The following is a 15,823-nucleotide window of genomic DNA, read 5'->3' on the forward strand; positions in this document are numbered from 1 at the left end:
CTGCAGAAATTGGCTAACAAAAAAACAGATGATTGGGAGCAGCCACCTGACTTCAATAATATAAATTAGCTAACAAACTGTATTAAGCAGACTGGATTATTTGAACATTTTAAAGGCAAAAAAGGATAAACTGGCCAAAGCTGTGGGCCAGACTAACAAAGCCAGGACTACCCAGGCCAGGTTTGCTTTCTGTCCTGTTTCACGATCCACAAAGGGTGTTGTTCCTTCACTCTGGTTAACCCTGCTGTGGTGGAACTGAGAGCATCTGCAGACAAACATTGAATAGTTGGGATTTCTGTTCTTTAAACAGCAAGAGAAGTGTCCACATGTCAAAACTGCTCAAAAACAGCATAAAAGAATGAACACATGACAAAACTGCTGAAAGAACGTAGGAAGAACTGCAGAAATATAAACTTCTATCTCATACACATAAAAGACAGAACCATTGGATCTTGTATTGATGGCATAGAAATTTCCTTTATTTTGTACAAAAAATACAGAATCTATATATTTCAAAATCATTTGCCATCACTATTTGAACTTTTAAACTTATAACCATTATTTGAAATGGTTTACTATGAAGCATTTTAAAATAACAGTACAATGTCATAAACAAGTTTATCCAAACATAATGAAGATATTTTTCAAATAAATCCCAACAGCTAGGGAAAATTAAAATGAGTCATTTCAGTTGTATTTGATTAGGACATCATTCTATCACTGAATAAGCTTAATGAAAACAGTTTCTACAAGTTTATTGAAATTATACATTGTCTCATCAAATATTAGACTGTTGAACTGGACAAAAATAAAAGTTAGCTCTGAGAGTATCACACAGTCCTATCAATTATTTTCAAAGCAGTCTTGGCCTCCAACAAAAAAAGAAAAACATTTTTGTGCAGCACAGGACAGCCTTGGGACAGCTCATTCTAGAACAAGCTGTGACCTCGTGGGTCACACTGTGCTCCTGCACAGTCCTTTAGTCTTCATCTTCATTAGTGCTGCAGAGAAAAAGCAACGGGTTTGGCTTGGGAGACACCTCCAAGAAATTTCCCTTCCCAGCAGCATCTTCCGAAAATCTGTCAGGCTCGGGTACAGGGTTTTCTTCTTGTTCCTGTGAAATGCAGCCTGCAGTAGCCAATCCTTCAGGCTGCTCTGAAAGTCTCATTGCAGACTGGATTTGCATTTCTAATTCTTCTATCAGTTTTCCAGGAGGAGTCGTAGATTGCAAGGAAACCTTTGATTTTCCATCCCCGACCTCCATCGCCAAAGTGTCTGTGCCCTGCCTCAATCCATTACAGTCAATAAGTGGAGCTGTCCTCTCCTCCTGCAGCGTGCCTTGGAAAGAATTTATTTCCCCATCTTCACTGGTCGAGGACTCCTGCTCATCTGAATCAGAGCCTTCTGTCTCAGATGATGAAGTGCTGCTGGATTCTTCAGAGTCACTTGTCTCCGACTCGGAGCAAAGCAGCTGTTGCTTGGAAACTGTGCCAGCAGCTTTTAACGCCTTCTCTTCCTCCTGTACCAGCACTGCTGCTGCTTCCAGCTCTTCCAGCTCCAGCCCCATGTGGGACTTGCTGAGCGTGGTTTTCTGCAAGGACTCACAGAGTGCAGCCAACTTTTTTGACCTTTAACAAAGAACAAGATATGTTATTGAACCTGACAAGCAGAACTTTCCCATTTGATAACGAGAACACCAACCTTAAACATTTCTTCCATTTGCTTGGTATGCAAACAATTTTCTTCTGCAACCCTGATTGTAAAAGTGGATGTTACAGGAGAAAAAACAATCACAAGGATGCATAATTACAATTAATTAGGGTAGCTTTTCCCACAAGGTTAGACAATATCCCGTTGAAAGGCTTTGAGGATACCTTCCTGAAAGATCCTGCTGTGGAATGCTTCAGCAGTGCACAGTGAGGGAGGAAAGGTATCAGAACAAACCTTTTCAGGTTTGCTGTCTTTAGCAGCCCACTCTGCAGCACAGGGCTGGCTGCATGAAGTTTATGTGCAGCAGAATCATTTTGGTTTCCTACCCTCCCAGAGACATCTGTGAAATGCATATGAACCAGGAGAACATTCTGATTAGTGATCCAGGCTCCTCCTCTCCCACCCAGCCTGCTCACCCACGATCACAGGAGATGTTCAATAACTCTGGCTGCAGATGTACTTCACCCTTCCCTTGGAATTCAGCTGAAATAGAATTCAGCAGGAGTACCAGGACCATTCAGATAAATGCCCCTAATAAAGCAGGCACACCACATTGGCTTCAAATCTCGGGTGCAGCCCCATCCATTTCCTCGAGTGCTGGAAGCCAGCACGTGCTTTACCTGGAAAGGGCACCATGGATTTATAAACAGAGACTGAAATTAAGAGAGCGCCTTGAAATGGAGGGGGGTGAGGGCAGAGGGGAAAACGGGCATAAAAACCCAACATACATCCTGTTTCTTGTTGTGGAGTTTTGCCTCAGACTATCAATCAGCTTTTCACCACTTCCTGCAGCAGCAGGTCTGCTATAAATCCTGCAGTAACTGACTGGGTTTCATTTCCTCTGCCAGGGCTGTGAACCTGCAAGGCACGACACACTGACACGGGAGCAAGGAGCTGGGGATGTAATACACAGCTCCTGCAAGGCAAAAGTTAAAGTGCTTGTTCTCTCACTTGAATGATTTTAAAGATCTTTATATTCTATTTCCCAGGGGGCATAATTACTCAGTATAACATAGATGCTTCCACTTTTTTTTTTTTGCTCCTAAAGGAATTGCATTTTTAAGTGGGGGAAGGGAAATTCAGTAGAGCTTCTTACACGTCTTACAGACAGGGCAACATTTAAATGCTTTAAAAACTTGGAATAAAACACACTGGACTTCCTTAGTTCAACCCACTGACCAGTAAACTGTGAAATAATTTTCCCAGAAGTAAAGCAACAGAAAACAATTTCTATTTCTAGAATTTTAAAATCTAAAGCTAAGAATTAAATGCAACATGATTCTACCAGCCTCTAATAAAAAAAAAAGGGGCACCAAATTTTAAAAATGTATTAATGCTTTCTTTCTAGCAACTTATTTCCATTTATTTGTCAAGGACTTGCATTTTTCTTGAAAAGTTATGGGGGATTTGAGAAATTGCCAACTTAATTGGGAACAAAGCAAGCATTCTCCCTGCTCCATCAGAAAAGAGAAAGGAAGAGAAGCCAAGTGATGCATTGAGAGGTTCATGGAGCCTTGCAGGTAGGTGGGAGCAGAACAAGTGGCTGCAGGGAAATCTGCCTGCTGAGCACACTGGGGAGAAGCTGATTAATACCCCAGGTCACAGGAGCTTATATCCCTTTCAGAAAGCATTTTGCTTTGCTTTTCCAACAGCCTCTTTCCTTCCTTCTAACTGTCTGTGCACGTCTCCCTTCCCCTGTGAGAGCTGCTCAGACCATGGAGGTTCAATTCCTTTTCCTCCCCTGTTCCTGCCTGTCCCCAGCCACAGGAGCTCCAGAGGCTGCCACAGAACCCTGGTTTGTCCCATTTCACGTGGCTCCCTTTCATTCCACTGACACCATGTGCAACTCACCACACACCCTCTGCCACAACAATTTCCCCCAGTTCCCACTGCCTGTCTCAGCCCTGCTTCACTGCTGCCACTATGACAGAAAAGCAATTTTCAAAATCCTGTTTCTCCTCACACCTCCATTGTATCTGTCAATTTCTATATGTATATTCTATAATTCTATTCTGTATTTCTATATGGGGTTTTTTTGCTTTTTCCTATTTTTTCTACCTTTTCATGCCTATTTCCCCTGGTCCAGATTCTCAGTCCTTAAAATCCTCTCTCCCGACTTCACTATTTTCTTATAATGCAGTTTATATATTAAGATACAGAAATATATCCCAGAACTGCACCAGGTATTAAAGAGTTGTATGACATAATGTGCTTTTTTGGCATTAATAAATACTTTGCTGTGACCAGGTCACCTAATGCCAAGTGTTAAGCAAGAAAACACAAGTGATGAACTTGCTTGACTCAACACACATTCTGCTACTAAATTCAAAGTGGTCCTGCTGACAGATAAAGGAATGATCTCCCTAAAGCAATTAAGTTGGTTTTCTAACTCTTGGCCACACCAGGTATTTGCTGTCCCTGCTCACTGCAGGGGGTTGGACTAGATGGCCTTTAAAGGTCCCTTCCAAGCCCAAATACTCTTGACTACAAAAGGTCTCATTTCAGTTTTCTAAGTAGGTCAAATGTTTCTTCCCAACTTTCACTCTTCTCATCCAGTCTCTATCCGAATCTACAGAGCTCAACTTTTAAATAGGAAACAAACTCAAAACTGTCACCCTTCACAATTTAATACATAAACCCAAAAAACTCTGTTCCCCAACTCTGCAATCTTGTATTTAAAAAAAACCCAACAAAGAACACTTGAAGAATGGGGTTGTTTCTTTTCTGTCCCTGTGCAAGGGGACTAAGAGAATTACAATTAGCCATCAGTTCATCTCCTTTAAGGCAATTATCTAATTTGAAGGAGAACCAAGTTTCAGGAGTGCATTTCACATCAGCTTTAAGAAAAGGTGGCAGCACTCCCTGGACAAAAAACAAGGCAAACAGAATAAAAATCAGCATGGAGATGCTTTCAAAGGGAGACAGCGGGCCTCTGAACTGATGGTTTCCCCGGGTGAAAGACAAGCAACAGTTCAGGAAAAGAAAAATGAGACACCAGAAATGAGATTTTGTGTATGAGAGACCTGCAGTAAACAGGTCCTGCTGCTTCCAAAACCTTTTGAGTAGTGTTTGAGAGATTAGACAGCAAATACTTTAATTTTTCAAGTATGATTAATGGAATCCATGATTACTTTAAGACATGCTCATTCAGTATGCACATTTGTGGTAATGATATCTTATTATTATGGTAATAGTGTTCTTACATAAACATGCATAATAGGTTTTAAAGGTGCTACACATGATAATTATTAGTTATCACAATGTCAGTTGCTTAAGGAAAATGTTTAATTACAGGTTAAACTGATCAGATGCATGTTTTGTTTAATGCATAGCTTTGAGGAACAGATAAGAGAAGCATCTCGGGGCTTGTCCATATAGTCTGGAATTAAAATTCCAAGACAGAACTACAGTAATCCTTTTCTAGGCACAGGAGAGTTTCTTCAGGTGCTAGAAGAAGAAAAAAAATCTTGTTCTACAGATCTTAGATTATAAAGGAGTGAAACTGGGCTGAAAAGAACAAAGAATCAAAGGAGATTTAGCAAATAAAGGGAGATGGATAGAACTCAGAGAAAAATAAAAAGAGGATTATGGCAACAGGAAAGGAAGATCATTAGAGGTTTACAGCAAAAGCCACCTGTGGCAGCAGGAAGAGAAGAGCTGGTGATGGCACTGACTGCAGGACTGGGACACGAGTGACAAGCAGGGTGGGAGCAGAGCAGGACACAACTCCAGGTAAAGCCAAACTCCTACAAGCTCCAGTTCTGCTTTCTGTTCCAGGGAGTACAGGGAGCACAGGATCTGAGGAGTCAAGACAGCTGTTATCTCCAGAACATAGAGCTGTGAGGAAGAAGTCTCACTGCAGACAGACATCAGGGATTTGATTGTTTTCAAGAAAGCTTTCACATAAGCTGGAAGACAAAAATCAACCCAGTCACTGACAGTAAAAAACAAATGCAGGACTTGGAGGGAGGAGAGGGTACATCCAGCCACACAATCCTCTCATTTTTCCCACATGATGAAGGAAAAAAAAAATTATGCTTCTGTATATTATGTCCATCAGCCAGCACTATGTAAGGAAAAAGGTTCAAAGAAAGAGTGTTAATAGGTCAGACCTTTCCATCTGCCTGGTACTTCCCTTACATGCAGAACTCTTGTTTTAGCAGTTATGTTAAAAAAGACCCAATAACTCAAGGAGAACTTGAAAATATAAAAATCAGCAATCTGCTCCTCATTCTGAGTGATGGTGGTACTGCATACTCAATCATGGCAGGGGAATTACAGATTATTTGCAAACATGGAGTGAATGTCACTGCCCAGAGCAGCTGTGGCTGCCCCGGATCCCTGGCAATGGCCAAGGCCAGGGTGGACAGGGCTTGGAGCACCCTGGGACAGTGTAAGGTGTCCCTGGTTGAAACTGGCTGATCTTTAAGATCCATTCCAACCCAAACCCTCCCATGGCTCTATGAAGGATGCACACTGGCAGCACAGCCTCCCAAAGCTGCAGTCAGTAACATCCTGCTGTGGAATGGAAAGTGACTTTTCCTGCACAGGCACAAGCTCCAGCTTGCTTTTGTTTTTGTAAACAATAGAAGGATTATTTCTACTGGCTCATCAATTTGGCTTTGCATTCACAGATGCACACAAACATCCCCTGTTCTGAAGTACTCAGTGTAAACAAGGTGTAAGACATGGCACAACCCAGCCTAGTCTCCCTGGTATCTCCCCTGGCTCATCCCAGCCAAGTGACAGCTCAGAGCTGCCAGGGCACATCGAGCTGCTCCTGCCCCAGCACAGCAGGACAGGAACCAAGCACAGGACCCTCAGTGTCACAAACACTGACAGCAGCTCTGCTGGCCAGCCTGGTGCTTGAATGGGACCCAACTGATCTTGGAATGATCTAAAAGTGATCTTGCTCACATGTGCTTAGGGCCCACTCAGTGTTCCAGTGGGAATCAGTGCTCCATGCTGGCAGGGCTGCCAAGCCCTGTTTTAGAGTGTGAAGCACTTACATTAATTATCTTTAAGCCTTGCAGGCAAGATAAACAAGTCTCAGAGGCAGCAGAGCCGTGTCAAGCACAGACGTGCCTGCGGAACGAGCGGGGCTGCGTCCGGCCCTGCAGCTCCTCAGGATGCATTCAAACATTCAAACACCAACCAGCAGCCTGCTGTGCCACTCTGCAGGGCTGACACATACAGAAAGGGCTGTTATTTAACTTATCTCCACTCAGCAGGAGCTCTGGACACACAGGATCCATCTCATAGTAAAGCTGCTGCATTAAGCAAAAGGCTTCCTGTCTGCTGCATCACAAGAGCCTTAATTTTATATCTTTAACACACAAGGAGTTACCAAGTTTAAAGAGAAAGCATCAGGCTATATTTACACCACCTTTCTCCACGAGGCCTGGCAAAACTCAGACTTAGCAGAGAAAGTTTAACAGACAGCCTCTTTCTTTGATAAAACAGATATCAAGCAATACAACCAGACCAGTATCCCACTTTAAATGTGTTCCAAATTACATACCTGGCAGCACTGCTTACAATTTCCCACAATTATTCATTTAGCCAGAGGCACTGCAAGTATTAAGACAATTCTAGAGTTAATATTATCTCAGACATCACCAGATATTATCCCAGAGCCTCAGCAGTTCAGATACAGAGAGTGTGCAAATTTACTATCTGCGAGACATTGAAATGTCAGTTAAACTATAACAAAAAATGAAATTTTCTGCCTTGCCACCAAGACTGGTTGAGGAGAGGCTGCAATAGGACATGACTCGTGTTTCTGCAGGGTCTGTCACTAGTGAACAAAAGGGCACCTGCAAAGGGACAAGCTCTCCACACCCTTCAGATGGTCTCATTTTCCCCTGCTCACAGTGGCTCTTGCTGGATTCCATCCATCACCATCTTCCAGCCCAAGCCTTATCTGCCCACACAGCAGGGGTATGAAGAGCCATTGTTCCAGTCTCCAGATAATGCCAGATGAGCTCCCCATGGAACCCTGTCAGGATCCTGATGTACATTCACATCCCTATGGCAGTAAGTCTACAGCTCAAGTCCTCTCAGAGCAGAAGGCACAACAAGTTACAGCCAAACACAGAAGCAGAAGATAAGAAAGTGAGCTCATACCAGAATGACACAGCTGGCAAAACACCCAGCTAGTCCAGGAAGAAGAAAATAAATTGTGCTTTGCTCTAAAATTCAGACACAGCTTCTGTCTAGTCTCAAACAGCTACTGGAGCAACCAAACTGGTGATCTTTGGGGGAAGCTTGAAGCTGGTAACTGAGATCACCGTGGTCACTGATCAGCATAATCTGAGAGCCAGGGGTGGAGGATCAAGCAGAGGAAAGGCACATCAAAAAATGGCTGTAGCAGAACTTAAAACTTCAAGGGTTTAGCCCAAAAGTAGTACAATTCCTTCAGCTAGGCAACTAACAATGAGAAACATCCCTCCACACCTAGTGTGCACTTCATGCATCTTGAAAGAAAAAAAAAAAAAGATTGAATTCTTATGATACAGAATTGACAGACAATTTGATTTCAATAAAATATTCAAGACATGAAAGAGTCTAGGTTTGATCAGGCCTGACTGGTAAGACACAGGAGCAATAATGATGATGGCACTGAATACTAAAGCAGAATTCATTAATGCAGAAACAGCTTGAGTCAACAGGCACAAAATTGCATAAATGGTCCAACAATGGGGTTAGATCACAAAACCCCTCCAGTTCAGGAGAAGAATCCTTACAAATGGACATTTAGGTGCAATAATAAGAAACTCATCACACTAAAGGCACCATCCATTTGCCCAAACCACTCTTTAAAAAGTCATGGGTTACAAAAGAACTTGAGCCTCAGAATCTGCCCAGAGACAAGAGACTAAGGCTCAATTACACCTTTTAGAGTGTGTTTTATAGCATCTCACATATTTCACCATTTATTATTTCACTTTCAAGGTTATTTATAATGAGTGCTTCAATTATACACTAGTCAGTGACCTCCAATCATAGTGAATTAGCTTTGAAAAAGCAAGTTCAGGATCAGGGAACAAAAATACTCCAAAGGAAGTTCTGAAGGAAATTCAGAGCAGAAAATAATCTTGGTAAGTATTAATAGTGCCACCCACTTTGCCTGTCATGCACACTGCTGTATTACAGACCATGACAACAACTAACTTTACACAGTTTTTACTGCTAAGTACCTTACTACAGGCTTTTATCCCAATTCCCCACAAGTCTGGGCAATCTGTGCACAGATTTTATTTAATCCAGATCTGGAAGCACAACTATTCCTATCAGGTTAAAATTTAAAGCACAACACTACCATGAAGTTTAAGGTATGAACTGAAAAATACATACAGGCACCTGAACCCTTCCATGGCAGCAAAAGGCTCAGTCAGAAGAGCACAGAAAATACTTTAAAATCATCAGAAAGATGAATAAATAACATCTACTAAATTTCTTTCCAGCCTTTATTAGCTGGTTAGCTCATCATACCCTACCTGCCTTAGGAGATGTGAAAGAATCACAGAAGAGGTAGAATTAACAGAGATAAAAACAAACAGCACCATCCAACAGTTTCATGTGCTCCGTTTATTATACACTTTTATAGTAAGAGGGAGAAGCCATAAATAACTCCATTAAAATCTCATTAGCTCTGATCAATGAGTACAGAAGATAATGGAAGAATGTTAGTAAAGGAAAAACAGGATCATTTTCTTCAGAACTTAGGTAAAAATTGACCTAAACTTTAACTAATCTTCTACCTTATCTGCAACAAAAGACAGATGAGTGTAAACACAACAGCAAAAGCACAACACTTGTTCACAGGAATTAATCCTGGATTAATCACTGTTTTCATAGGAAAGAAACAAACCACCTCCCCAGCACATCAAAGACTACTTAATTCCTAAACTTCAAGTCAGTACTCAAAAAAATAAGTGCTCAGTCTGTGCAAGATCTTTCGTGCAACTGCAGGTAGGAATTCTTGCTTTCTGTCTCTCAAGATGATGGACTCTGATTTTTAGCCTAAATAACCCAGCTTTGCACAGTTGCACTGTCCATGTCTATACTGACTGTTAATCATTTCCTTTGTAATAACTCCTGGAAACAGCAGGCAACTTCATCAAATTTAAGAGCAACTAGAATTTAAAGATCTTTGAATTCCTACATATTTCATGAAAATAAGCAGAGGGATGAATAATGAGCCTCCTGGGACAAGGCTGGCAGGACACAGCTATTGTAGGAGGCCAGGGCAGGCACCCACCAAGCCAGCTGATCCATGCTAATTCCAGCTGTGGATACACCTCGTGCCTGGTGGAGGTGTCAAAGGATGTGGGGAAGTGACAAGAGCACAAGGCTTGGGCTGGGAAGTTTATAAAGTCTTTTTTCCTCTTTTCCTCACAGATAAAAGACAAAGCAGAGACTGGAAAAGAGCTCCCTGCACAGCAAATCTTCATTGCAAACAGGAAAAATCAGTGCTGGGTTCAAAAAAGTCTGGAAAAAGCCTCCACTTCAACTGGAGAGGAGCAGAAAAGCTGAAATGCAGCACCAGGAGACAACTCTGGGCAGAGAGAAACCCCCCTTCTGTGCAGGTGACAAAACACAGCCCTGCCCCATAAACAACGGCTGATGGGGAGAATCCAGCAGGCTCAAGGGGAACATAAAATGCTTTAATCTTGGAATTCTGGCTTTCAAAGGGCATTACATGGATTCTGAAACCAAGAGAGTGATGTACTTACACTGCAATCCAACTGGCAGTCTTGTAAACATGAACTGCTATCTACATAGCTTAAAGTATTACAGTTTGTTAACCATAAATCAAATAGAAAACAGCACCAGCGTTTCAATTTAAGTGACTTCTTTTATGTTAATAAGTCTGAATGTTTCAAGTGACTTTCCCCCCTTTATTTATTCTGAAATTCCACAGTGCTTCTTTCATAATGAATCTAAATACTGCATGAGCTGAACTTCACATTTATAAATATTTAAAAAAAAGATGAAGCTTTCCAATATAACATCTTACTTTCATTACTTGGTCTTTTTGATAAGTTGAAACCAAACAGATAATGGATTATAAAAGAAATCAAGTACAGCTTACTTATGTAGATGATATTATGAAAATATTCGTAAGAGAAAACAGACTTGAAATTAATATTAGACTATAAAAAGAAACTGAAGAGTATTTATATGTTTTAAGAATAGTTTAAGGGAGCTCTGTTGCCAAAACAGCTCCAGTAAGTTGCAGCCAGTCCAAACATCTAATAATGGCACAGCTTCCAAAGTCATATATGATAAACACAAATAATGAAAGATGAATAGATAACTCGCCACAAAACAGATGCAGAGAGATCTTATAAAATGATAGTAATATTGGCCATGTTACAGAATTGGAACACTGAACTGCTCTGTATTAGCCCCATTTCCCTCAAGTTTCTTTGCTGCCATTACCTAGAATTTGGTCCTCACCATCACTGCTGGTGATCTAGGAGAAAGCTCTTCTCATGCTGCAAATCAGACAATTTGGGTTACAGTATGGGAATGAAAGGTACTCACACAGCAGGACAGAAAATGTGAATTTTAGTCTCAGGATAATGCTAGCAAAGTCCTGTATTACAAAAATAACAATAATGGCAGGGAACAGGCTTAAAGGCACAATTACAAACATTACTCCAACATGATCCTACCCCTTCACAATGGAATTTATCCACCAAACAACACAGTGGGGCTGATCAGCGTTTAACTCTTCCACTGCTCCATCGCTGCGACCGACACCCAGAACACCTGAAGGGAAAACTTCACCTGCAGCCCCCTCACTCTCAGTCAATCCCCAACCCAGCCTGAAAAGGAAAAGACACCAAACCTGAGCATCTTGCAAACTGCTGGCAGGAAAGCAGATTTTTGCAAGGGCCTGAACAGCCTGCTCCCAGCTCCTCCCACATCTCCACAGCTCCCAGCTGCTCTGGGGCACCACAGAACAAGGGGGATGGCTTGAAACTGCAGCACGGTCCACTTACGTTAGATATAAGAACAGTTTTTAACAATGAAGGTGATAAAACACTGGAAAAGGCTGCCCAGAGAAGCTGTGGCTGCCCCATCCCTGGAAATATTCAAAGCCAGGTTGGCAGGGCTTGGAGCAGCCTGACTGAGCTGAAGATGTCCCAGCTCACTGCAGGAGGGCTGGACTGGACACCTGTAAAGGTCCCTCCCAACCCAAACTGCTCCATGATTCCACAATCATGCCTCATAGGAATAATGATTATTATTAAGCTAGCTGCTGTGCAAGTTGCAAACAAAGCAGGAAAATGTTCCCAGCCTGGAGCTCAGCTTCCCCCTCGGACCAGAGCTGCACATTCCACCTGCTCAGAAAGGCAGTGACTGCACGAGCTCATCCTTCCCCTCATCAAACCAGAAATCCACTCAGCTGAGCTGTGCTGCCTGAACAGACACAGATCACTGACCCTTCTGCAGGCACACAGGAACTGCCTCCCAACAACTTTGGAAAATCAAAGCAGTAGCCTGAGGGGAGAAAAAAATGGCTTTCTTCTTTGCCTTCTCTGCCCACAGCAAGGTGCATTCAGACACAGCCTGAAGGAAGCTGAGCTATAGAAAAGTGATGGAATAAATAGGAAAAAACAACAGAGGGCAGGAGAGCAAAAACATCAAAGGAAACTGCAGCTAGCAGCTGGAAGGAGAGATTAAATCCCTTGTTAAAAATCCATGTTTTACAGGGCTTGCTAAAACATACATGAGAGGGAATTTCTGGTATAATACACACCTGCCTATCACCTTTGTGAGCCCTCAGGGCAGTGTTTTGCCTTGAGGCTCTCAGGTCAGTGCACTGTGTTCGTTGGGTATTGTTATTTACAAGTGCTCTGTGTGCACCTCCTGCTTTACAGACACCTGAAGTGACAGCTCAGGCGTTAAACAAGATGCAGGTCCTAAGGAGAAGCACTGGCAGCAAACAAACAGAAATTGTATTAAAAACATGCATCAAAACACTGGAAGGGGAGACACACAGAATGTGCCTGCAAATTATTAGTTACTCTTCTTAAATCCAAGAACTGGGATCTAAGGTGTAAGAGCAGATGACTTGGAATGAAAATAAACAAATTTGGGGGTTCTACCAACAGTCAATGTACTCTCTGATGAACTGGTAAAGTCCTACCTAAGCTTTAAGGAAAATGACAGCATGTCCTGTTTTAGCAGCATAATAAAACAGCTCAGAATCTCCAATACTTCCTGCATCACACCCAGAACTCAGGTTTGAACCAAAAGGTGTTTATCTGAGCTGTGCAATTTTGATAGAAACAAGGGAGACTGTACAGAATTACCCAACAACACAGGAAGAATGAGTCAACTCAATTACTTTTCACTAGGAAAATGTGAAAATTTATTGCTGTCTGATTTTTTCCTGTTCAAATAGACTGTACGATTTATTTTTTTAATACAACTCAATGGCTAAAACCTGAAATCTCTCTCCCATCATACTTGTAGACAAGTCCTAATCAACCTTTAATTTTCTTACCAATGCACTCCTGATTTATTTGATGTCTTGGAATAACACAGGTCACTCAGACATTTACATTCATGAAGTATTTTCCCCCCTAATCCTCTCAATTTTTCAACATCTTTTAGAACAAGCACTAGAATCAGTGTTTTAACACAGTCTTACAAATGATGCATTTTAAGGTCATGCCACTTCCTTCTTCTAAGTGATACTACTCGGCTTCTTCAGCTGAAGTGCACTCACCCTCTCACCTGCTCAGGTTCAAACTGTTCTGAAGCATGACCCAACCTATTTTTCTGAAGCTGGTGCCCTCAACTGTCTTTTATTCTCCAATCCATAACTGTGTTCTGCAAGCTTTTACTGAGTGTGTCATTTTAGACTTGCTTGTATTAAAATGCACATTGTTCAAATAAGCACTTATGGCCAGTCTGGAGCAGCCTGGGCAATTCGTTTCACACCTTTAAATAAATAAATAATATTTAATGCCACCAAAAAAAAAAAAAATCTAACAGGACACATTATGTACTTTCTTACAGATTTTTAAATATGCATTAAATTAATCTCAAAGACCATCTGAAGCAGCCACTCATTATTGGTAAGAGCAGCTGGGACAGCTCAAAGTTAATTCAGCACTCCAGGCCACCAAGGAAGTGAATGGGAAGCAAACCCAGCACAGCACGAGTACTCCAAGCAGTGCTGCACACTGAACTGCCTGCCAGCAGCAGAAATGCCAGCTTGTAAAACCTGCTAAGAAGGAATTACAATAATTGGGGATTGTAGTCCTGAGCTCCAGTAATTGGGGATTGTAGTCCTGAGCTCCTGCAGCAAGTGCTCGCAGGGCAGTCAGGGTGCAGCCCCAGCTGCCTCACCGTGTTCCAGGTGTGACCACGAGCAGCACCAAGCTTTTGGGGTTTGTCCTTGTACCTGCATGGCTCTTACCAAAGCAGAACAGCAACGGAAAGAATAGCCTTCAAATTAAAAATCTTCAAAATAGGAGGGTTTTTGTTTTGCAGGGAGTAGGGGAAGAGAATTAAGTGGCTTCAGTGCATCCCACAATGACATTATCGTTAAAAAGCTACAGTCAAAAATATAATCCTCTCCCTACAAAACAGATCAAAAGAGATGAAGTTAAGGGGTTTTGTGATGGGGCTGTTACACTACCTGATAAGTGAACACAACAGGCTACGGCAGAACTTAAGCTAAAAACACATGCTAATGGCAAAGCTGCTTTCAAAGCAGCACCATGAAAGCCATTTGGCTTTTCTCTGCACCACACACTCTGCAAACTGGAGTTTTCATCAAACCTGAAACTACTGCAGCCTCCACTAAACCAAGGCTGCCATGGGCAGCAAGGAAGGTGAAGGTGAAGCCCAAGCCAGGCAGAGCAGGAACAGCTGCCCGTGACCCTGTAACACAACACCACGAGGGGCGTTTTCCCTCATGCCTCAACTGGATGAAGTGCTTTAAATGTGCTGTACAAATCAGATTAATCCCACAGAGCCAAGAGGCAGGATTTTCATCCAGAATATATTACTGCTTATGTCTTTGTTCTTTTGGAATCAGGGCTGCTGGATCCAGGAGGTTAACAGCTGAAAATTAGCATATTTCTCTAACATTTGAGAATGCTTTAAAGCACCAATTCATTCTTATAATGTGTTAACACATTCCCTCTTTCCCCCCTCACAAATCAAAAATTTAATAAACTAACATTAGCAGTGCACCATTTGAAAACCTTTTAGGACAGTTTTGTTCCTGAATTCTCCTATCTGAACTCAGTATTTTCACAGCAGAGGTGCTGACACTACAAGAAAAACTCCATTTACTCCCCATTTAGTAGTCCTGAGTTTCAAAGGTTACAATTAAACACTTCCAAGGAACATGGAAGTGTCATAAAGGTGAAATAGGACTTCATGAGTATAGGCAGGTTTAGATGGGGTATTAGGAAGAAATTCTTCCCTGGGAGGGTGGTGAGGCCCCAGCACAGGGTGCCCACAACAGCTGGGGCTGCCCCTGGATCCCTGAAGTGCCCAAGGCCAGGCTGGACAGGGCTTGGAGCACCCTGGGACAGTGGGAGGTGTCCCTGCCATGGCAGGGATGGAATGGGATGACCTTTAAGGTCCCTTCCAGCCCAAACCATTCTATTAATTCATGAATATCAACCCTACAAGCAGAAAAAAAGCAAGTAACAAAAGACTTTTAAAAGCCTGGCATGTGTCTTTTCAAGTGTTCTGAGCTTTTCAAAACCCCAAAACATTGAAGAAAACAAAAATGCCAAGAAGAAACAGCTGCAAAATTGGCACAATCAAGATCTTTTCTACACACTTTCAAACATTTTTCAAAGTTTTCCAGATTTTAGCAAATAATAACCAAATCAAATTTCTTCAGTTGGCAGATATATGATCAATTCCACAAATTATTTCAACATGCCATTGTAATTTATGTTAAAATTCTATTTACATTCACTGAAAGATCATATTTGACTGCAGAAGCTTAAGCATGTTTATATGTTACAAAATATTTTCCCAAATCTAGCAAAAGCCTAAGATAAAGCCAATGCAATGGACTGAAACTACAATACTTAAATTTGAGTTCTTTACTCCCTTGTGC

General features: G+C 41.9%; 1 protein-coding gene across 1 annotated transcript in view; it reads right to left on the bottom strand.

Moving 5' to 3' along the window:
- Positions 1–594: 594 nt before the first annotated feature.
- The window catches only part of SHQ1 (SHQ1, H/ACA ribonucleoprotein assembly factor), a 37,975-nt gene continuing 22,746 nt past the window's right edge, over positions 595–15,823 (bottom strand). The window contains exon 12 of the mRNA XM_084214233.1: positions 595–1,628. Within this exon, the coding sequence (XP_084070359.1) occupies positions 980–1,628 (649 nt within the window). The 3' untranslated portion in view covers positions 595–979. The remainder of the gene's footprint in view (positions 1,629–15,823) is intronic.

Source organism: Fringilla coelebs, assembly GCF_963513975.1.
Source record: "Fringilla coelebs genome assembly, chromosome: 13".
Taxonomy (NCBI): Eukaryota; Metazoa; Chordata; class Aves; order Passeriformes; family Fringillidae; genus Fringilla; species Fringilla coelebs.